Source organism: Microtus oregoni, unplaced genomic scaffold (genome assembly GCF_018167655.1).
Source record: "Microtus oregoni isolate MIOR12 unplaced genomic scaffold, Mior012 000029F_ref0000214, whole genome shotgun sequence".
Lineage (NCBI taxonomy): Eukaryota > Metazoa > Chordata > Mammalia > Rodentia > Cricetidae > Microtus > Microtus oregoni.
Window position 1 is genome coordinate 6,211,345 of NW_024543088.1, and position 24,893 is coordinate 6,236,237.

The 24,893-nt window shown below is 39.7% G+C and overlaps 1 protein-coding gene across 1 annotated transcript; it reads left to right on the forward strand.

The window, feature by feature from the left end:
- The first annotated feature begins 367 nt into the window (after positions 1-367).
- On the forward strand, positions 368-24,558 carry LOC121464905 (cytochrome P450 3A11-like). The gene is made up of 13 exons (XM_041678011.1): positions 368-534; positions 1,835-1,928; positions 4,495-4,547; positions 9,693-9,792; positions 12,686-12,799; positions 12,888-12,976; positions 13,276-13,424; positions 15,227-15,354; positions 16,626-16,695; positions 18,658-18,818; positions 19,598-19,824; positions 21,275-21,437; positions 24,033-24,558. The coding sequence occupies exons 1-13, from the start codon at positions 464-466 to the stop codon at positions 24,126-24,128; spliced, it is 1,515 nt and encodes a 504-aa protein (XP_041533945.1). The 5' UTR covers positions 368-463; the 3' UTR covers positions 24,129-24,558.
- The last annotated feature ends 335 nt before the right edge of the window (positions 24,559-24,893 follow it).

A 24,893-nucleotide genomic window follows, 5' to 3' on the forward strand; every position in this document is an offset into this window, starting at 1 on the left:
AAATATCTTCTAGAGAGGGACAAAGACATTCTGTAAAGATCTCCATGCAGATGGCAAAATGTTGACTTTATTTCATGTATTTTTAAATGAAGAAAGTCTTGGTGAGAGGGCATTTCATGTCGATGATTTTGTTTAATTTTTGGTGAAAAGTAAGAACCTTTGATCTTCCTAAAATGACAACATCATTTATTGATTCTTCCCAGGATGTTAACTCACAGAACATCAAAATAGCAAGTACAGGTACTTTATAATCTCTCAAGGCTAAGAGAATACCAAATTCCAGGTAATGCAGATGTGAGCCATCTACTGGCTGGAGCCCTGTCCCCACCCATCCTTCTAGGGTATAAATACTACAGGCTGGGAACTCTTCAGCACAACAGGACAGAAGGCAAGCCCTGCAAAGTGTAGCACACACAACTGGAGGAAGAACACAGAGTGGTACATTGCTGATAGACAAATAACGATGGACCTGACTTCAGCTGTCTCACTGGAAACCTGGGTGCTCCTGGCAATCAGTTTGATGCTCTTATACCTGTGAGTAACCACCAAAGTCCCTCTCCCACTGTGTCTTTGGTATGGGCTTATATTCAGACACGCATTCTGGTATTGACTAGAAGGTCAAAACTGACATAGGAATCAGAGCTAGGAGAGATGGCTCAGTGATTAAGAACACAGACTGCTCTTCTAGAGGACCCATTTTTTGTATCCTGTGTTCCACATGTGGCTCACAATCACCTACAACTACAGTTTCAAGGGGATCTCATGCCCTCCACAGGTACTGGAATACAATATTTAAAAGTAATAGCAGAAGTTGAAATTAACTTTTGTAAAAACACTTTGAATTTACACGTTCTTATTTATTGGGGCTAGGGTCAGATGTGAGACAGTGTGTATTGGAGGGTCAGAAGACAATTTTGGGAAGTCACTTCTCTCCTATCATGTGAGTCTTGCAGGTGAAACTCAGATTATGAATACTGGTATCCAGTGCCCTTATGGTGCAGGCAGCTTGAAGGACAGAAATGAAGTGACAACTGAGTTCATTGCGCATTTTTATTTTTGGTGGAATAATAGTCATATAAGAGCCTATATGTGCTAGGCAAGCACTGTACTACAGAGATATATTCCTAGTGATACTAACTCTTAAAGTTAATATTGACATTATACAGATCTGTTAGAGATACCCTCACACACTGCCAACTCCATCTTGTTGAGGTTTGGAGGTTTACTGATAATATTTACTCTTTGTACGATCTGATTTGTTACAAGAAGTCACTTGGTTCCCGGCTGCTCAGCCCCAAAATAGTCACACAGAAACTGTATTAATTAAATCACTATTTGGCCCATTAGCTCTAACTTCTTATTGGATAACTCTTACTTCTTAGTTTAACTCATTTCTAGTAATCTGTATATCACAACAAAGCTGTGGTATACCAGCTAAATTTCCCAGTGTCTGTCTCCAGAGGCTCCATGGCTTCTCTTGACTCTGCGCTTCTTTCTCCCAGCATTTGGTTTAGTCTTCCCCTTCTACCTAAGTTCTACCCTATTAGGCCAAGGCAATTTCTTTATTCATTAACCAATAAAAGCAACACATAGACAGAAGGACCACTCACACCACTGATTGACTTTCAGGTTCTTCTTACATCCACCAGAACTCAGTAGAAACAGACACAAACCATGAGCTGAAATGCACACTGAACCCCTCTACTTTTTCATAAGCTCTCTGGGAACTGGAGAGGCAGCTAAGTTGTTGGTTTGTTTCATGTTTTGGTTTTGGTCATGTTTATCTCTTCTCTTCTGTATGTGTGGTGACAAGTCTTTCTGTTTTACTTTATAGATTTGGGACTAAAAAACATGACATTTTTAAGAAACAGGGAATTCCTGGACCCAAACCTCTACCAATTTTAGGGACTCTGCTGAATTATTACAAGGTAAGTGTTGATTCTTGTTAGTCAATAATGGTTAGTTCTATTAAATGCTCTTTGGAAGGAAACTCTGAGATTCCATGTCCTCATACTATGTGTTCTGATGAGGCTATATAATGTCCAATGATTTATCAGGGATCTATTGCCAACTTAAAACTATAAAATATTGTGTGTGTGTGTGTGTGTGTGTGTGTTTTGAAGTATTTGCATGTACATGAGTGCCATGAGCATGCAGGTACGTGTATATGGATATGCATCTGCATGTAGAAGCCAGGGGTTGGTATTTTTGATCTTCTTTCCTCCTTTGAGGCAGGGTCTCTCACTTGAACTTAGCTCTCTCCGAATTGACTAGTTTAGCTGGTCAGTTCACTCCAGGGATCCCCTTGACTCTGCTTCTTACAAGTGGGGATACTGGAGTGTATAGGAGGAGGCTGCTACTTAGTTCCCGGCACCTGGCTAGCTTAGGCCCAAAATAATCACACAGAAACTGTATTAATTAAATCACTGCTTAGACCATTAGTTCTAGCTTCTTTATGACTAACTTTTATATTAATTTAAATCATATCTATTAGTCTGTGCATCACTATGAGGTCATGGCCTACTAGCAAAGTTTCGGCATGTCTGACTCTCGCGGCTCCATCGTTTCTCTCTAACTCTGTCCTTCTTCTTCCCAACATTCCATTTAGTCTTCCCCGCCTACCTAAGTTCTGCCCTATCAACAGGCCAAGGCAGTTTCTTTAATCATTAATGGTAATCACAGCATACAGAGGGAAATCCCCCATCAGGAGTTCTTTAACCTCTGACTGTTCTTTACACAGAAACTGGGGACCCAAACTCTGTTTTTTATGGTGTGTTCTTCCCACTTAACTATATCCACAGCTACCATAATCAATCCCCCCCCATGTTTATTAATTTTGGAGTGAGTGTGTATGTACCACATACATTTGTAGGTTGAAGGACAATTTGTGAGAGTTAGTTTTCTCTTTCCACCATATGATTCCTAGGGATGAAACTCAAGTTGTCAGAGTTGGTGACAAGTATGTTTTCATTTGGAGCCATGTCACTGGCTCTGATGTCAGTTTATTGAGCCTCAAGTTTGCATTAGGTAAAATGCACGGATCTCCAACCCATTTAATCTTGATATTCAGGACATGTTGCTCAGACTTTGTGAACAAAAGAAAGTTTGTTTCTTACCCAGTGCAGATTCCAGGAAGGCACTTCTGTACTTATTTGAAGAAAATTTTGAGGGAGTTTTAAGCTTCTAGGACATCAATCCGTATTCACTAGATTAAAATTCTCCTTTTTGTATCTGGTTCATGAGCAACATTTTCTCCTTTTGCTGAATATTTCTGAAGAATCAGCATAACACAGACCCACATACACATCTTTGGGGGAACTTTTCATATACTTGAGTTCTTTGCATAATTATTGTACCTTGAAGATATAGATCTAACCTCACCATGGTAAGATCTTCATGGCATGGTGGAGTTTCTTGAGAATTAGCATTTTGCTTTTGTCTCTACATATTGGAACTTGTGTTCAGATTAGTAATTGTTTCTTTTAGAAATATTTTATTTGTATCTGTGAGTGAATTTATGTATATAAGTGAAGTATGTACAGAGGCTAAAATAGGACACTGGATTTGTTAGAGCCAGAGTTACAGATGGTTACAAGTTGTTGGGTGTGGAATTTGGGTTCAGAAATTGGACCCTTGGGAAGATCAACAACTGCTCTTAACTTAGGAGTCACATCTCCAGCACTACTGACAGATTTTCTATTCTGTTTTGTTTGTGTGGTGCTGAAAATGGGATCCAGGACTTCAGACATGACAGGCAAGTGCTCTAACACTCAAATGTACCTACAGCTGCTTCAGCAGCCTGTGCATGCATGTGAGCAGCCAGTTTGAAAACATTAAGACAAGATGATGGCTGTCAGTCACCTCACACACTGCACTATATTATGTGCTTTGTATTTTCATTTAAAAATATTAAAGGCAAAACCACTGGGAAAAGAATGACTTAACAAAATAGAAACTTCAGTAATAAGCATGCCATTTGCCACATTTAAGTCTTGTTGGATCATTTGTAACAAACCTGATTTGATACCTGACCAATGGTCAGTCCACAGCAGACCTTCCCAAGCTCACATGGGGCATGGGGAGGGCAAGTGGCAAAGCTTACTCTGCCGTCTGCTCAGTTTTTTTCTTCCTAAATTTTCTATGCTTAACTACCACATTCTTTAAAACAATTTATTATTATTATTGTTGTTGTTGTTATTAAAATCATAACCATCATCATCATTAGGTGTGTGTGGTGTGTATCTGGTGCTGTGCACATGTGTATGTCTATGACTGTGCATGCAGAGGCCACAGGAAGGGATATGTCCTGCCCTATTACTCTGCTTTTTTCCCACTGAGCCATTTTGCTTCAATTGCACTACATGTAATTGAAGAACTTTTCTCTGTCAGAAATGGTAAATCTCATTTCACAGAATTTGAGGGCTTACTTCCCTGGCAACAGAAGGATTATTGCATACAGGACAATAATGGATTGTGTGTTATTTCTCTTTTCAGGGTGTATGGAAATTTGATGTCGAGTGCTACAAAAAGTATGGAAAAATATGGGGGTGAGTATTTCTGGAAAGTTCCATGAGTTGACTCTTTTTAAGAGGATGTACTCTACTTGTTCAAGGAAAAAGCCAGCTCAGAAATGTAGTATTTCACCTTTCTGTTGTAATGGTGACACCGTGTGTCATCAAGTACCGTGGATTACAGGTCTAATTATTTTTAGAACATACTGTGGATTTTGGACAGGCTTTGAAGCTCTGTGGACTCTGGGCATCCTGTATGGGTTTTTTTAATTTAATTTTACTTTATTTATTTGTTTTATGGGACAGGGTTATTCTGTAACAGTCCTGGCTGTCCTGGAAGTCACTTTGTAGACCAGATTGGTCTCAAAGTCACAGAGATCTACCTGCCTTTGCTTCTGAGTGCTGGGATTAAAGATATGGGCCACCAAGGCCAGCAAGGCCTTGTGTTTTATCCAGTGCAGGCCTATTGTTCTTTTCTCTTCTGAAATTTCCTTTTCATTACATGAAATGCACTGTTTTGTGTCCCTGTAATCTGCTCTGATAAATGTGTGATATCACTGATATTGGTGGAGCATATTGGGAGGATTTGCTGAAGCAGGCATAGTCAAGAAGATCGTGAATTTGAGGCCAGCCTGGTTTACACAAGGGTGTGATACCTTCTCTTTGCCACATTCACTCATTTCACTTTAGAAGCACTTACTCCTTATTCAATATTGACTTTAGCATGTCCATTGACAGCAGGGATGGGAGGACATAGCTAAGCACTTGGGAAGGGATTAATGCTTAGCATTAAAATATTCCTTTGCAACATAGAGATTTTTTATTGTTGCTTATATTTTATTTTAAGTCAAAGGTAATTTATCCTTCCTGGGAGGGAGTCACATGGCCTGGTGCACATATGTAAGTCAGAGGAAACTTGTGGTAGTTGGTCCTTTACTTTTAGAGTATTGTACTCAGGTGATCAGGCAAGGTACAAGGGCCTTTTTCTGCTGAGCTATCTATCATCCCCAGTCAAGATTTTGTTTTTCAGAGATAGGGTTTCTGTGTGTGACAGCCCTAGCTGTTCTGAAACTAGCTCTGTAGACCAGGGTAGCCTCGAACTCACAGAAATCCACCAGCCTCTGCCTCCTGATATTTGAAATTAAATAAAGGTGTGGGCCAGCACTACCCCAGGCAAGACATTTGATAGAAGTGTATATCACTTTGTCCTGTCTTCTTGAGCTGACTTTGGAGATCCATTGTATTTAAAAACCAAAATGTTCTTCCTTGGGTCTATGTCCTTAATAGTTCTGTAAAGTGTCTGAAGCAGAGGCAGGAACTGTTCCCTATCACTGATGCTGGAGTTTGGTTAGGGGTTTGGAGTAGGTGTTATCATTACACTATGAGACAGAAACAAGTGGGAGGAGGCTCTGGCTCTTCCTGCCTCTTCATCTCTTCTCATCCATCCTTAACACAGGGATCTGCTGAGAGGCACACCCCATAAAGACATGTCACTCAGAGTCAACATCAGGCTTTGTTATCTGTGCAATGGCCCCATGGGAATGTCTCCTTGCAGTATTCTTGCTTGCCAACATTTGATAGTGTTTTTCTTTAGCTTTTCACTGACCTATTATATTTTTATTTCATTTATTCATTTATTGGCTTTTTATAAAACTGGATCTCTCTATGTATCCCTGATGTTTTAGCACTCATTACATAGACCAGGCTTGTCTTGAACTCAGAGATCTATCTCCTTCTGTCTTTCAAGTGCTGAGATTAAAGTTGTATGTCATGCCTGGACCTAATAAGTTTTCCTATGGAATTTTTTTTAACAATTCTTATAAGTTTTGTGTGTCTGTATGTATAACAATGAATTTAACTGGATTTACAGAATCATGAGTGAGCAAGAGAGTATTTACAGGAGTGTGAACAACTTCCAATGGCTCACTACTGACATAGACTTCTTGACCTCCCCCAACAACTATTTTCTTTTTGATTTTCTATTATATGTGCTCATGTCTCCATGTAGCACATGAAAAGGTCAGAGGACAACTTGTGGCAGTCAGTTCTCTCACACCATCCTGTAGATCCCAGGGATTGGACTGATGTTGATTGAGTCATTTTGCTTTTCCATTCCAGGAGATAGCTGTGTGCAAGTCCTCAGACAGGTTCAGAACCTTGAGGTTCCTCCTGGAGTGTTGACCATCAAATCACCCACAGGGGTTGTGGAGGTAGTCCTAGCTGCAGGCAACTCCAGGATATGGAAGATTGCATTGCAACTTTGGTCTCCACCCACTGGCTCTAATATTTTTTCTGTGCTCGCTTCTATGTTATCTAAGTCTTGGAGATGTTGGTATAGGATCCTCATTGAAATTCTGTATTTTCATTTGTGTTTTAGCTCTGTGTCAAAACCAGGACCTGTGTGCTCTTTTTCATTTTACATACCAATCCCAGTTCCCACTCCTTCCCCTCCTCCGGCCTTCTCCCCATCTTAACCCCATCCACTCCTTAGAGAGGGTAAGGCACATTGCTTTGACAAAGGACCAAGGCCTCCCCTACTATATCTAGGCTGAGCAAGCTATCCCCCCAAAGAGCATGGGTTTCAAAAATCCAGTACAAGCAGAAGGGATAAATCCTGGTGCCACTGCCAATGGCCCCTCAGTCTGCCTTAGCCTTACAACTGTCCCCCATATTCTGAGGGCCTAGTTTGGTCCTATGCTGGTTCCTTCCCTGTCCAACTGGAGTTGGTGAGCTTCCATTAGCTCAGGTAAGCTGTTTCAGTGGGTGTACTCATCATGGTCTTGACATCTTTGTTCATATTCTCACTCCTCCCAGTCTTTAACTAAACTTTGGGAGCTCAACTCAAGGCTCTGCTGTGGCTCTCTGCCTCTGCTTCCTTAGTTGCTGGATGAAGGTACTATGGTGACATTTAAGATATTCATCAATCTGACTACTGGGCAAGGTTAGTTCAGGCACCCTCTCAACAATTGCTTCGGGTCTTAGCTGTGGTCATCCTTGTAGATTCCTGGGAATCCTTGCTAGTCACATAATAGTTCCTTTAATCATGATATCTTATTTCTTTCTCTCTGTCTCTGTCCTCCCATCTTGACTATCCCATTCTCTCAATCCCACCATCTTTCTCCTCTTCTCCTCCTCTTTGACCCTCCCTTCTCTCCCCACCCCTCTGGTCTCATTTTTTTCACGAGATCTTGTCTATTTCCTCTTCCCAGGGGAATCTATATATGTTTTCTTGGGGTTCTCCTCATTACTAAGCTTCTCTGGGGTCCTGGACTATATAGGCTCGTTATCCTTTGCTTTGTAGATAGTATCCACTTATGAGTGAGTACATACCATGCTCATCTTTCAGGATCTGGGTTAATTAAGATTAATTTTTCATTTAAAATTTTATGTTTTGAGGATTCATTTTCACTTTAAAATATTGAATTTTACATTAACATTTTATCTTAAACATTTAATTATTAATTTTATTTTAATATTTTACTGTTAAACATATATTTCTATTACTTTTATTATATATATATGTGCATGTGTGTATGTGTGTGTCTGCACATGAGTATTGATGATGATGATGAAGGCCAGAGGCATTGGATTATCCTGGAGCTGGAGTTACAAACAGTTGTGAGCCAACCAGCATGGGTGCTAGCAACCAAACCTGAGGTCCTGTGCAAAATCAATATGTGCTCTTAATTATGTTTCCATCTCTCCAGTCCCTTGCAGTATTGTAAATATACAAAATCAAGGTAAATGGTATAGGCAACGTTCATATATTCACATGGAGACTTAAAACTTCCACTTGTGATTTCTCACTATGATGTCTTCTGGACCTATTTTGTCTTTAAGTGACTCATTGTGTCTTGAATGACCTGTCACTTTACAAAGACTCCACTGTATTATTCATCAGACTCCATAAATTAGACTGGGACCTCTTGTGAGAACATGTTGTTTAACCAGAGTGAAAGTCATATAAAGTGAGAATCAATGTCTGGATTTGGGTTTCCACTTAGAACCTGGCTTGGGTTAATGCAAACAGAACTTTCTGTCCCACTTGGTCCTACAGCCATTTAGTCCCAAAGAAACACATAGAGGCTTATATTAACTATGAACATTTTGGACTATTAGCTCAAGCTTATCATTAACTAGCTCTTAAAACTTAAATTAACCCATAATTCTAGTCTATGTTTAGCCACGTGTCTTAGCACCTTTTCTCAGCCAGGCATTCTCATCTTGCTTCCTCTGTGTCTTGCTTGTGACTGACTTTCTGCCTTTCCTCTTCCCAGAATTCTCCTAATCTGGTTGTCTTGCCTATACTTCCTGTCTGGCTACAGGGCAATCAGCATTTTATTAAACCAATACAAGTAACAAATCCTTACAGTGTACAAGAGCACTGTCCCACAGCATTAAAAAGGCTCAGGCAAACACCTTTTTCATGAAATTGTACCCAAAACATTTGGCACCAAATGTAGCAGGAATAATTTAAAAGAAAAAACAGAGATAGATAATTGGGGTTTATTTATATTTTTTAATTTCTTTTTTTTATTAAAAATTTCTGCCTCCTCCCTGCCTTCCTTTTCCCTCCCTCTTCCCCCACTCCCCATCCCTCCCCCCCTCCAGTCCAAAGAGCAGTCAGGGTTCCCTGCACTGTGGGAAGTCCAAGGTCCTCCCCCCTCCATCCAGGTCTAGGAAGGTGAGCATCCAAACAGGCTAGGCTCCCACAAAGTCAGTACATGCAGTAGGATCAAAACCCAGTGCCATTGTCCTTGGCTTCTCAGCAGCCCTCATTGTCTGCCATGTTCAGAGATTCCGGTTTTGGTTTAACCTGAAGATCAGAAAATCAAAGCAGCAAAACCACTAAAGAGCTCTTAACTCTAAGAAATCCTCAGACTGAAAGAGAGAAAGTTTCTGTGTCATCCTGGTTTATATTCTTCTCTAGTGCTTGGATTAAAGGTGTGAGCCACCACCACCTGGATCTGTTTCTGCATTGATCTTATGTAGTCCAAGTTGGCCTTAAACTCACAGAGATCCATCTCCCTCCATCCCCCAAATCCTGGCATTAAAGGAGTGCAGCACTATGGCCTGGCCTCTAGTGGCTTAGTTTTATTTTCTGGTGTTCATACAAGCTTTATTTATAAAATGCAAATAAAATATCACTACAGGTTGATCAGTTTTTTTCCCCACACACAGGTTGTTTGATGGTCCAACACCCCTGTTTACTATCACAGACCCAGACATGATCAAAAATGTACTTGTGAAGGAATCCTATTCTGTCTTCACAAACCGACCAGTAAGTAACTTCCTTTTTTAACTAAAAAAGAAAGAAGAAAGATTTATTTTGTTATATTTATTGATGTGTCTATATGGCTGAATGCCACATGTGTGTAGGATTCTGTGGAGGTCAGAAGAGGGAGTGAGATCCCCTGTATCTAGCATTCCAATCAGTTGTGAGTGGCCTGACATGGGTGCTGGGAACTGAACCTGGCTCCCACAGAAGAGCAACAAGCACCCTTAACCACTGAGCCATATAATAATAATAAGCCCTTTAATAATGCAAACCTTCATATTTTACTTACTGAATTCTTTTTAGATACATGTAGCCCCAACTCTCCTGAAACACACTCTATAGACAAAGCTTGCCCCAATTTAGTAATCTGCGTGCCTCTACCTGCCTCTGCTTTCCAAATGCTGGACTTAAAGGCATGTGCCAGTGTTGCTTAACAAGATTTGGTATTTGGTTTCTTTTTTTTTCTTTTTCAAGACAGGGTTTCTCATGCAGCCTTGGCTGCCCGGGAATTCACTTTGTAGACTAGGCTGGCCTCAAATTCACAGAGATCTACCTTCCTCTACCACCTGATACCTGGTATAAAGTTGTACAACACCATGACCTGGCTACTTCTTTAATTAAAAGAATGAAATGAATATATATTCACAGTGGCTTTCATAATAATATACAAGCAGGATCTAGGAATTCATTTTGCTAATACTGATGACTTGAGGAAGTGTAAATATACTATATTATTTTGATCAAGTTGTAAATGAACACTGTTGTCATCTAGATTGTGTTTACATTTCCTGTTTCACAGGTCCTTTCTTATGTTCATGTGGTACAGTACAGTTTATTACTGGTCTAGGTTTATGTGGTGACAAACACTCAGAATAGAAAACAGCTCCTTGACCTGCCATTCCCTCTTGCTAGCCCATTAGATACCACATATGGCCTGCCTTCTTCTCTCCTTTTGTATCCATCTCCCATGGCAATAGATTATGCAGTCAGTGTGCAGTCTGATGATTATTCACCTGGTCTGCCTGTGTGGATTTGCTTGTGTACAAATTATATCCCTTTGAGATTATCTCTCAAAACTCTGGCTTTTTTAATGTTAATTTTGTGTGTGATATAATACTGAGCTCAGTGTTGCTTCTCTTTTTTTATAATTATGGCTACTCCACTGAGTAGAACCTGTTGGTTCTCTCAATGCCATAGATCCCGGGGAGCGAACTCAGGTTGTTGGGCTTGTCAGCAAGCACATTTGTCTACTGATTCATCTCTCTGCCCCTCTTTCAGCCTTTGGTCATTTGATGAAGTTGACTGAAGGGCTAGTTTGGATCTGCCCTTCATCAAGGGAAGTCACTTTCATTCCTTCCTGTTGTGTTGAGTGCTTTAATATAAAGGCAGTTGGGAGACTCCACATTGTATAAAATAAGTGTGGAAGATTGTAGTAAGGGGGCTGTTTGTTCGTTTCCCAGCTGCCCAGTCTCCCAAAATAACCACACAGGAACTATATTAATTAAATCACTGCTTGGCCTATTAGCTCTAACTTCTTATTGGCTAGCTTTTATGTCTTAATTTAACCCATTTCCATTATTTTATGTTTTATCCCAAGGCTCGTGGCCTACCCGCAATGTTCCAGCATGTCTGTCTCCAGTGGCAGCTCCGTGGCTTCTCTTTTACTCTGTCTTCTTCCTCCCAGCTTCAGTTTAGATTTCCCCACCTACCTAAGTTCTGCCTTACTCACACCTAAGACAGTTTCTTTATCAGCCAATGGTATTCACATCATACAGAGGGGAATCCCACATCAGAAGATAGAAGGAAGTTCCCACCAGAGAAATTATATTGTCCCTTTTATCACTGCATAATGAATTAAGGAAAAAGACATCTTCAGCACTATTTCTAAATGAACTAACAACACAAAACCAAACAAACCAGGGTCTGGAGAGATGACCTAGGGACTAACAGATCTGAAAGAGGTTGGAGGGTTTGTTGTCTACATCCACATCCAGTGGTTAACAAGTACCTGTAACTCCTGCTTCACAAGTTCCAATTCTCTTTGGCCTCTGACCACACTGCACACACATATGCATAAATTCTATACACACATACAGACAGACATGTATAAAATATTAAAATGCATCTTTAAAACTCAAACTCCAAATCCTTTAAGTGTCTCAGGCAAGGCAATGGTTTAGTAGATAAAGAACTGAAGTTTGAATCTCAGCATCACATAAAAACTGGGCATAGCAGCAGGCATGTGCTATCTCAGAGATCTGTTTGGAAGTAGATTGATCCTACAGGCTTGCTGGATAGCTATCCTAGCCAAACCAGAACCTCCTAGATTCACTGAGAGACCTGTCTCAAACAAGAAAGTGGAGAGTCGTAGAGGAAGATGTCAGACCTTTGGTATCCAAATGAGCATGCACACTGGTACTCTAGTCTACACACACACACACACACACACACACACACACACACACCCCATATTTAGAAATCCCTTTTCACATTGCTTATGTTGTAACTACAGAGCTTCAGAACTTGTTTGATGCAAAGTTAACTTTCTGTCTGTCCATTTTCCATCTGCATAGCTCTGGAGAATCTACTCAAATTTTTATACCCATCTTCTACCTCAACCCTGGAACTAATTTTCCAACCACAGAGAGATCTACATTTATAAGGATCCTGAAATAAAAAGATTTGAGATCTCAACAGGCAGCCCAGTGAGCACCTGATTTCTTAAAGATTATAGGAGATTCTGACTATTTTTGCATCTGGTATGAGGATTGAGACATAGTAAACAGTCAGTAACTAATTGTTATACACCAATATCCACTTAGCACTTTTGTAACCATGGGAAGTTCTGGACTTACAGAGAATAATATTTGTATATTTGTATACTTTTGGAATCTAGGATATGGGACCAGTGGGGATAATGAGTAAAGCCATCTCCATATCTAAGGATGAGGAGTGGAAGAGACTTCGAGCCTTGCTGTCTCCCACCTTCACCAGTGGAAAACTCAAAGAGGTGACTAAAAGGACTTCTAGCTGAAATGTTTGTGTGAATTGAGTCTCCACACCTAACAACCATGGGTGCCTTTGTGTTTTGTGCCTAGATGTTCCCCATCATTGAACAGTACGGAGATATTTTAGTAAAATACTTGAGAAGAGAGGCAGAGAAAGGCAAGCCTCTCTACATAAAAGAGTGAGTAGTGGTACATCCACTGTGGTTCTGGGAGAGGAAGGACAACTGGGGCAGAAGGGTCATCCTTTTGTGTGTCCCACATGTCCAGCTGTTCCTTCTTCCCGTTTAGACACTGGGTGAGAAATGTACAATTGAGAAAGGAACACGAGAGTGCCCAGCTCACAAGGGTAGAGTGTGGGGAGGAGGGGAAGGTGCTTGGTCAATACCGAGATGAGGTGACTTAACCTGTCTTGACCAAGAATGTGAATATTTCAGGCTTCTTGCTGCATGTGTTAAATCCCATGTCTCTCTCTCCTCAGAGTGTTTGGAGCCTACAGCATGGATGTGATCACGAGCACAGCATTTGGTGTGAGCGTCGATTCCCTCAACAACCCAAAGGACCCTTTTGTGGAAAAGGCCAAGAATCTCTTAAAACTAGATTTTTTTGATCCAGTATTCTTGTCAATAAGTATGTATGATGGGTTTTTTGTCTTTTGACCCACTGCTCTTATCTGTAGCCATGTTTTTCAATTCTGTCTTTCTCTTCCACATTTACCAAAACTAACAGCTCTATTGGAATAAAATTCACCCCCTTAATGGCACAATCCAATATTTTTAATGCATTCAAAGATATGTAGCCCATTACTTTTATTTTGGAACTTCACTTTCATTTCAGACAGGGTCTAACTGTGTTGCTATAGCCTGCCTAAAAGCTACTGTGTAGACCAGGTTAGCCTTGAATTTAAAGTGATCCCTTCTCCTCTGTCTACTGAGTGCTGGGATTAAAGGCTTAAACCATTACATCTGGCTTTGTTTTGGAGTTCTTTTATGTATCCTTTGACAATATCATACAGATATACAACCTATCTTGATTATACCCTCCCCTAATTCTCACCTTCCACTTCCCTGAGACACCTCAACACATCTTCCTCCCAATTTATGTCCCATTCTCTTTTTTAATCACCCATTGGGTTCAATCAGTGCTGCCTGCTAGGATGCTGATCAATATAATTAGTACAATTTCAATCTGGTTGTCAGTTAATAAGTGGACCGTGCCATGTCCTAGATATAACATTTCACACCACCCCTCCTCAGCTCTTACTTTATTCCCATATTTGAGATTAAAACTGTAAGGCTCTCTCTGCCTTTTCTCTTCATGATCTTGGTATATCTTCATTTTATACTCTTTTGAGATAATTCCTTGCTATGTGGAGGAGATCCTAAAATCTCATGCATGCTAGGCATGTACTCTGTCATGAAACTGTATCTCAACAAATGTTACTATCACCTCCTGGAGTTCTTTGACATATTTTTATTTGATCATAGTGTAATGATTAATTTTCCCAGAATGGATATGGTGTCAATTTAAACAAATCTCCACCATGTCAGTTGAGAAACAAATGCAATTTTGGCTGTACTTTCTTTATTATTTTTTTCAATAATAATAAGCTTATTTATTTATTTGTGTGTGTGTGAGTATGTGTGTGTGTGTATTTATGTGTGTGCAGTTAAATTTTCTTTGACTTTCTCCCTCACAAATAATGACAGGGAGACTTAGGATTAATAATGAAAACTTGACTTTAACTTAGATTTTTTCCCAGATAGCTTTTGCAACTTAACATGTTTCTTTTAATCTATGTTCTGCCATATGGCACGGGTAGCTATCCTCCATACTGTATGTCTGACTTCCCCAGTGCTTTCCTGGCAGCTCTTTGCCTTACTTCTTCTTAGAGTTGATGTCTTCCCCCAGAAGCCTTGCCTATTCTCTTCTGCCAAGCTATTGGCCATTAGTTCTTTGTCAAAACAACCACAATTACATATCCTCACACCGTGTAAACAAATATTCTACAACATGTGTGTGTATGTGTGTGTGTATCTGTCTGTCTGCCTGCCTTGGTGTTTGTGCGGTGTGTGACATGTGAAGATCAGAGGACAACTTACAGTAGTTGGTTCTCTCCTTCCACAGTGTGGGATGCAGGGATCAAATTCAGGTTGTTAGACTTTTCTGCAGGACCCTTTAGCTATTGAACCAAGTCAATGGCCCTATCTGTATTTTGGATCCACACAAATGTCAGGAGCAGAGTTAAAACTAAGAGTCAGATTTATTCCTATGACTACTCTAGAGTGCAGAGGGAGCATTATGATGGTGACCCAGTGTGAGCAAGGTCACAGAGAGAATGATTTACTTGACTTATTATTTGGATTGTTTCATGATTTCTTCTAAAGAAAACTTGCATTTCCACTAACTTATTTTTTATCTTTCTTTTCCAGATCTCTTTCCATTTCTCATCCCAATATATGAGATGCTGAATGTCTCCATATTTCCAAAGGATTCTGTAGCATTTTTCAAAAAATTTGTCGGCAGAATGAAAGAAAATCGCCTAGATTCTAACCAGAAGGTAAAAAGTGGTGGTCTCATGAGAGGTATAGGATTTGATAATGTGTTGGGCTGTGAACATGTCAGCTGTGTATTTCCCTTCATCAATCACTAAATTTATTCAGAGAAGGCTAGATTTAGAGAGATAGAAGGAGCACTTCTTTTTTCCAGAGGATGAGAAGATAGAGTTTTGAAAAATTGATTGAGAATAATACAGAAAGTTAACCCTTAGCAGTAAGAATGAAAGCAAGAGTGCCCTGCATAAGGACTGAAATAAAATATTCACAAAGTATAAGACCTGTGAAAGATTAATACTATCAAATATCCACCTTAGATGAGAGAGGAACTTTTCAATCCCTATGCCTAACTGAGGAACTATTGGATGATTGGAGTGTGGGTGTGTCCAGCAGTAGGTTACCCATGCACCAGTGTATGACCCCACAGTCAAACACATATAGGCAGTACCAATTGAACTCATAGGGTTATTAATAAGAAAAGGTCATGAAGTTTGTTGGAAGAAACATTACAAGAGATATACTAGGAATTGAATGAAAGAAATGGTGGGTTAGATATGACCATATTTCATTGTATATGTTTATGAAATTATGAATAGACAAAAATGATTAAAAGGGGAAACATTTTAATGGAGGAAGGTCATTGGTTAAAAAACAAAGAAACTGCCTTGGCCCATTTTATTGGTTAGAACATAGGTGGGTGGAGTAAACAGAACAGAATGCTGGGAGGAAGAGGAAGTGAGCTCAGAGACACCATGCTCCACTCTCCCGGGCCGCAATAGCTCTGTTCTCTGAGGCAGACGGCAATGCAGCCAGCCACCAGGTCAGACATGATGAATCTTTCCTGGTAAGCGCACCTCGTGGTGCTACATAGATTATTAGAAATGGGTTAAGAGGCTGAAACTAATGGGCCAGGCAGTGTTTAAAAGAATACAGTTTGTGTGTTGTTATTTCGGGACATAAGCTAGCCAGGCAGCTGGAGTGCCAGGGACGCAGCCCCACCACTCCTATTACAACAGAGAATCATTTGAATCACTTATTGTTTTAAAATGTCCTATTGTAATTTATTAAAAAAGTGGTTGATAGTGTACGTGTATTTCTTCCTGGTAGCCACTGGTGTTTTTGTTCTTTGATGACTCAAACAACACTAACCATGCTTGTGAATTTAAGGGAGCTACATTCTCAGAAAGAAGGTTAAGATTCTGCACTCCTGGTCCACCTTTGACCTCTGACCTCACCATTGACCTTCAATTTTTGCAACTTCTCTTTCTGTTTCCAGCACCGAGTGGATTTTCTTCAGCTGATGATGAACACTCAAAATAATCCCAAAGACAAAGAGTCTCATAAAGGTAAGGTCTAGGGACAAGTAAGATCTCAGGGAATGGACAAATCGTACAGAAAATGTGTAGGAAGGTTCTTTTAGCAGAAGAATCCCTCTGTCAGGTTACTGAAAGAAGGACATGGCTATTATCTACATGGAATTTTCTAGAAGCACATGGGCACAAGTTCATTCTAAAAAGGAAGGGTAGCCATGATAGGAGTCTTCATTAGTTTCTTTGTGTTACTTAGGAATGTACAGACGCTGTTTATGTCTTTCCCAGAAAGACAGACTAGGAACTCACTAGGAACTATGCCTAGATACCTGAGTCTACATCCAGTAAAGAGACATGTACCCAAATAGTACTGGTGCTTTCTGAGAGTCCCTGGTGTACAAGTACTCCATCTTAATCTATAATGAAGATTTACTTTTCTTTGTGGGTTGAATAAGTGGCATCTGGGGAAAATTTCTTTGAATAAACACACTGGTTATCTTCATTATTTTACATACTTAAATCTAAAGAATTTTATCTTTTCAGGTGGCATATTTATGTCTGTGCATGTGTATATGCACATGTGCACACCACTAGGTGTGGGAATGGATATCAGAGGAAGGCAACAAGTGTCTTGTTCAATCACTCTCTGCCTTATTTCCTCCAGACAGGGTCTCTTATTAAACCTGGAGCTAGTCTGGCAGTCAGCAGGTCCCAGTGATCCATGGATTTGAAGTTACAGGCATGTGTTACTACACTTGGCTTTTTACATGGAAACTTGAGGATTCAAACTCAGGTCCTCATGCTTGTGCAGCAAGTGCTCTTACCCATTGAGCCATCGCTCTAGCCTCCCTTCTAGGTTTACATTTTAATTTAAAATCACTATCATAGTTGCAAAATGATAGAATCCCAATTCCAGGCTTAAATCTACATGTGTGCATCAGTAGCTAATGTAAAGGGAATCTCCTGTTCTTACATATCTTCTTATTTTTAGTGCACACAATCACTTATATATAGCAATATGATCTTCTAGGACCCCAAATTTGCTTTATAAATTCATCATGTGCTTTGCGTTAAATTATTCTCCAGTCTTTTCACTTGACATCCTTTCATTTGTTCAGCTAACTCCAAATTCTTCTGTATCTCCTCTTTTTGAGACCAGGTCTTATGTAGCCCAGGCTGACCTCACATTCATGGTGTACCTGAAAATGACCTTTTAACTTCTATGCTACCATGTCTAGTTTATAAAGTGCTGGAGATGGAACACATGCTTCAGAAATGCCAGGCTAGCTCCCCATCTGCTTCTCAGCCCTTATGTTTCATTTTTGACAGCTAAAAAATATTAATTTTAAAGATACCCTCTGATTGTGGGTTTATAGTCCATTTTCAATTCAGTAGCAAGTATTTACACTATTTGGTAGAAAGAATTTGCCAAGAACACAATCATAGCACTCATGGCAACAGTTTACAACTGCCTGTAACTCAATCTCTATGGACTCCAAAACCATCTTCTGTTCTCCGTGTGCACCTATACACATGTATGTGCACATACACATATGTAAAACTTAAGCTCTGAAAGAGGACTGGAGTTCAGTACCCAGAACCTACTCCTGAAAGCTCAAAACTTTAAAACTCCATCTCCTGGGTAACAGATACCCTCTTCTGTTCGTCATGGGCACCCCTCCACACACAGCACCCCTACACAATGAATACACATAAATAAAAAATAAAAAATCTTAAAAACAGAATAAATAATGTGTCTTGAAGTTATCTAATGATGAAGAGGAACAGAACATAAACCATGGGACATCCTGACTAAAGCAATAGTCCCTTTCTCTAGCTGTGTCACATGAACATCAAAGTGATAACAGTCCCAGGGTGACTGAGCAGCTTCCCCATATTTATCTATAGGGAAACTGGAGCCTCGTTTGATTTTCTCCTCATCTCCTTTTTGATTGTCCACCCTGACTGGACTTTCCTGAATTATTTTCTTACTTTCAGCTCTGACTGACATGGAGATCACAGCCCAGGCAATTATCTTTATTATTGGTGGCTATGACACCACCAGCAGCACCCTTGCCTTTGCCCTGCATGCACTGGCCGCTCACCCTGATATCCAGAAAAAACTGCAAGAAGAGATTGATGTGGCTCTGCCCAATAAGGTGAACAGATGGTGCTTGCAGGATGAGTGAAAAGAAGACCCTACTCATTACCTGCAATGCTGTGTGTGTGTATGTGAAAGAGAAATAGAGAGCAAAAGCATGTGAGCATCTATGTATGTGTGCATGTGTGTGAGTGTGTTTGTGTGTGTGCGTGCACACGTCTGTAGAGCATAAGCCTATACTGTGTATCATTCTTAATCACTCTCCACCATGTTTTAAAACAGGCTTTCTCTCTGAACCTGAGCTTATCAGTTTGGCTATGCTATCTGGCCAGTTCCCTTTTCCTGCCCCCCCCACTAGGATTAAAGATGTGTGCCACTATGTCTGGGTTATGAATGGTGTGTATCATCACTCAAGTCCTCAGGCTTGTGTAGTAGACATTTCACTAATTGAGGCATCGTCCCAGCCTTAAGTGTTAGTTAGTTACTCTAACAACTTGTAAGATGCTGGGTAGATGGCTCAATGGCTGCTCTTTTGGAGGACCAATTCAGGCTTGATTTTCAGCTCTCAGCTCTCCATAATGCCAGTTACAAGAGATACGGCACTCTCTTTTGACTTTTGTGGGCACAGTGCTCATGTGGATCATATACACGTAAGTAGCAAAACACCTCCACACATAAAATAAAACAATTAAAGATCCATTCAAAATGTATTTTAAGTGCCTAAGTCTTTTTAAATGCTGAGCTCAGCTTTGGAGCTACTGAGAACACAAAGTTACAACAAAGACCTATTGAACATTAAGGTAAAATCCCAACACAAATCTTTTTCTTTCTTTCCAGGCACCTCCCAACTATGATACAGTGATGGAGATGGAGTACCTCGACATGGTGCTGAATGAAACCCTCAGAGTATACCCAATTGGTCTGAGACTTGAGAGAGTCTGTAAACAGGATGTGGAAATCGATGGTGTGCATGTTCCCAAAGGGTCTATTGTGAATGTACCAGTTTATGCTCTTCACCATGACCCACAGTACTGGCCAGAGCCTGCAGAATTCCGCCCTGAAAGGTACCAGAAAATCAGGCATGGAAACCCACTGTGAGCTATGATGGCCTGTGTATGCTATGGTGTCTCTTATGGGAAGATGACTTAAATGTGATTTTGCAACCATTTTCATTCTATGAGGAGAATGGCAAGGAAAGGGAAGAAAACGACAAGAGGGGAAGAGAGACAGGAAAAAATGTGACAATTTGAATTCAGAGTGATGTTTTTCCTCCTTCCTCAAGTAGCAAATGACTGAAGTGTGAAACAGGAGCCCATTTTCCTTCAGTCTAACTGATATGTGCTTTTCAGGCATGTAACCCAGCATTATCCTGAATGAACTTTTAAATTTAAAAATGTATTTTTTTCTCTTTTTTTCATTCATTGACAATCGCATGCATAAAGAATGTATTTTTGGTCATTTCCACCTGACATTGCCTTGTCTTTTCTCCCTCCCACACGGGTTGAATCTCTACTTGTCCCCATCAAGTCTTCCTCCTGTTTTCACAAGTTCCTTTTTCCTTATGACTTATGAGTTTAATTAGGGTTGCTCACATAAGTGTAGAAATAGAAGTTATTTACTAGAGTTTGTACAAATCACCAGTAGTGACACCACTGAAGAGAATTTTCTCCTCTCCCAACAACTATTCATTGTCAAAAGCTCTTTACTGACGTGAGGTTTCTTGAATTCCCTTCACATCCATGATGGAATGCACCAACATGGTTTAGCCTTGTATAGGAAACCACAGCTGCTGGGAGTTCATGAGTACAGTGACTGTGTCAGGTCCAGAAGATAGTGTTTCACAGCATCCTTTTCATTCCCTGGCTCTTACATCTTTTTGCTTCATCTTCTGAGATGTTCTCTATCCTTGGTGGGGATAATTTAGATATCCTATTCAATGCTGAGCATTCCACCATCACTTATTCTCAGCATTATGACCAGTTAATGGTTTCTTTGTTAACTGTTTCCATGTGCAATCAGAAGCTTCTCTGACCAAAACTGAGAGCAGCACTAATATTTGTGTATAAACAAATATCTAGAAGACAGTTTGATATCAAGTCCATTTATCAAAACTACAGTAGTACTTTCTCTCCTAGAGCCGATGAGCACGCTAGCCATAGGAATTTGATCAGGTTTACAGTACCAGGCATTAATTCCACCTATAAATTGGAATTCCAATCCAATGGTTGATTACCCCTAACCTGTAACACCACTATTGTATGTATATCGGGTACACAGGATGCATTTTCTCTCACCATGTGTTTCATCTACCATATGGAAAGTCTTATAGGACAAAGAAAATGGAAAGAACTTTTAATGTACAATTCTCAGAGTCAAATACCTGGAAGCAGAAGTTCAATGAACCTTTCTCAAAAAATTCATGTATGTTATGTGTTAGATGTCTAAAGGAAACTTCACATATGTAGTTCTTATGTGCCTTTCCTTTTCTAACTTGTTATTACTGTGTGTCTCCAGGTTCAGCAAAGAGAACAAGGGCAGGATTAATCCTTATGTGTACATGCCCTTTGGGTATGGACCCAGGAACTGCATTGGCATGAGGTTTGCTCTCATGAACATGAAACTTGCTCTCACTAAAGTCCTGCAGAATTTCTCCTTCCAGCCTTCTAAGGAAACACAGGTGAGGGAGAAAACTATCTGTAAATAATGATCTCAATTGAAAGTTCTGTGTAGAAAAATGAATCTGCTTCTTTGAGTTTTGCTAATTTGTTTTATGGCTAAATGAGTTATTTGTACTCAGGAACTTTTGGTTCTGTGTGAATAAAGAGTCAAACTGTAACATTCGGAAGAGTTAGTACAGATCACTATGAAAAGATTATATGTATCCTGTTTGAAATTCCAGTCAAGCCCACTGGAGTTTGAGTATGTCATGTCCTAGCCAGAGGAGCTGTGATCATGACTTCATGCTTGTTGGGTGGTGCTCTCTTCTTCAAGAGCTCAAAGAAGCCCTCCTATGACAGTCTTGTCAATGACTGCATATCCATTAGTATCACTGAGGAGCTTTACAACTCATTTATGGGGTCTTAGATGTTTCTCAGTTGGCAAAGTTCTTACCTAGCACTCACAAAATCCTGTTTCCCATGCATAGTACTGCATGAAGTAGCTGTGGTGGTGCATTCCTGTAATCCTTGCACACATAAGGTGGAGACAAGAAGATCAGAAGTCCAAGTAATTCTTGGCCACTTAGTGAATTTGAAGCCAGCGTGGATTACATGAAATCTGGCCTCAAAAAGAAAAATAGAAACTTGTGGTTCCTGGCCATTTCTGAAGCCCTAAAATAATTCACCCATAGTGTGGCTTTAAAGGCACATTGCTGACTCAGCATGTGAGACCAAGTTGAAAATTATTATTTTAAAGCACAATTGCTAGGGCTCAAGAGATGGCTCAGCACTTATGAACTCTTGGTGGTCTCAAAAAGAAGCTTGGTTCAGTTCCAAGCTCCCAAATGGTGGCTTACCTGTGGGAGTCTCAAATAGTTATTTGAGACTTCAAGCACAGGGGCTTTGATATGCTTTACTTACTTCTGTGAGTCTGTACATATGTGGTATACATGCATATGTGCAGACAAAACATTTATATGCACAAAATAAAAATAAATAAATCTTTCCAAAGTTCCAATTTATGATGAGCTCCAACTTTATGGGACATCTTCACAGTTCTACCTCAAATCTCTGGGGTTCATTCACCAGAAAACAGGTAGTTGTCATATTTCCATAAATCATGTTTCTCCCCCTATTTTCTGCTCTTGTGTTCTTGTTTATTCCCCAAATCAATATTCTTCTTGGGCTTCTTTCCTCATTTATTTTATTCTCTTCTTTTGGCTTCCAAAGGCTGTTTTCCCCTTTTGCCAATGTTTTGTCATTAAAGCCTCTAGTTTGTTTATGTTTGTTCTCTCTATATTGAAAAATATCATTTCTCTTTTGTATGTCATTTCATATTATTTCTTCCACAAACTCCAAATGGTTTTTAAGGAGAGTGTGTACATTGAAAGTCTTTAGTAAATGGCTTAAAGTATGGTTAACAATTATAATATTCTTACAAGAAAACATTAAGCCAGATAAACCTTTAATACACACCATTAGTACTCAGATTTTATATACATCTCTTTTATATGCCTCTATGGAAAACACATGTATAATTCTTAAAATCTAAAAGGAATATGATGGAGCATTTGGAGAAAGAATTTATACTTTTCTGAAAAGCATGTTCCTGTTCATGTAAAGGGATAGCTAAAATTTATAGAATGTCTATATTAGGCTATGTTGTCTCTTTGTCAATTTTTTTTATTTGTGGATGAATAGAGGGATGGGAATGTTTATTCTGAGGTTTGTGGCTTAAGGAAGTTGTGTAGTTTTACATCCATACAACCTCACTTATTTTACTGTTTTCTTACTAAAATATTTAAACAATAAGCATGTACGCAGTTTCTGACGGACAAAGCAAGGTTCTAGCTGTGAGAGCCCATGACACACCTAAGATGGGACACACCTAAGACAGGAGCACTGGGAAGCCCCAGTCATATTAAATTTGACACTTCTATATCTTCATGACAACATTGTTCCCCTTCCCTCTCCTGTGATCAGAAGATAACTCTGTAAGAGGCATTCTCCCACCATCTCTGTATAGCATGAGACTAAAGCACCACAGAAACACTGGAGAACTCAGAATTCTTCATGTACCCCATCCATACAAGATGAGAGTAGACTCCAGAAAAGCAAACAAATATCTGTAGTCCTAAAGCCTTGCCTAGAATAGGTTCAATTGCCATGGTGACATATGATCTAGGAGCTGAGGACTGTCCACAGATGTGAAATGTATCTTCTCAGAGTTAGCTTGCAAGTATCAACAAACCAAAAATAGCATTTCAGGGCTTTGAAAAATAATATGACATAATAACTAGAAATCAGGTTCAAAAATGCTAAACTTGTCTTTTTACTCTAAATCAACACAGAACAGAAATAACATAAACCAACATAACTTCATCTTACCTTCTATATACAGTAGATTCTCAATCAACATTATACCCAATAGTGTGGATGTATGCTCTCACCATCTAATTGACACATCTTGGAGAATAAGGAAGTCAAAATATTTTATGTTAAATGCAGCTTTTAGGTTACTGCAAAAAATTATCATCCTGAATACTTTAAGCTTTTCTTTGGGGATTGCTGTTGGTTCACTCATTGATTTTCTTATTTTGCTTATACTATTGCAGATCCCTCTGAAATTAAGCCAAAAACCAATGCTTCAACCGGAAAAACCCATTGTTCTAAAGGTTGTGCCACGAGATGCAATCACAAATGGAGCGTGACTTTCCATCAAGAAGTTCTGTTGTATTCCTCAAGAAGGTGATTTCTAAGAACATTGAAATCTTTAATTTACTTTATGAATAAAACCCAGGTGATAATGGAGTTTAATTGAGTGGCCTTGATGGATCATGATGAGCTTTCATACATATATTGAGCTTTCTCAGTGTCAATACAAAGTGTAAAAAAGTGTGACAGTCAGTGACAGAATGAGAAATTCATCTTCTCTGGTCCTCCATCTGTTCTTTTGAGCTTGTTCAAGGGTAACCTTGCCTCTACATTTGATCAATAATACATTTTTAATGAAAATGTGAAGCATTATAATAACTCTTATTGTAAAATTGATATGATGGTTTAGTTGCAATATTCTACAATAAACATTACACTGAAAATGTAAACTTCTCTTTAAAAAAAATAAATTCATTTGCTTGTTTATTTTGCATCCTGGATAGTCTCTCCTCCCTCCTCTCCTCCCAGTCCATTCCCCTACCACCCTGCTCTGTTCCCCCTCCCCAATCCACTCCTACCCTGTTTATGTTTAGGAAAGGGCAGGTCTCCCATGAGAAGTGTGAATAAAACAAAGGATATGAAGTTTCAGTAAGACTAAGCACCTCTCCATTTTTCCAGGCTGGGTTGAATGAGGAGTGGGGTTCCAAAAGTCAGTAAAAGAATCAGAGGGAGCCCCTGCTCTCCCTTTAAGGGGCTCACAAGAGTACCAAACCACACAATTCTAACACACATGCAGAGTGCCTAGATCAGCCCGATGCAGG

Excerpts from the sequence above, each read along its gene's own strand:
- LOC121464905 (XM_041678011.1), top strand. The coding sequence starts at position 464 with ATGGACCTGACTTCAGCTGTCTCACTGGAAACCTGGGTGCTCCTGGCA. Across the intron at positions 535-1,834 it reads AGTTTGATGCTCTTATACCT|ATTTGGGACTAAAAAACATG; the intron begins GTGAGTAACCAC and ends TTTACTTTATAG. Across the intron at positions 19,825-21,274 it reads GCAGAATTCCGCCCTGAAAG|GTTCAGCAAAGAGAACAAGG; the intron begins GTACCAGAAAAT and ends GTGTGTCTCCAG.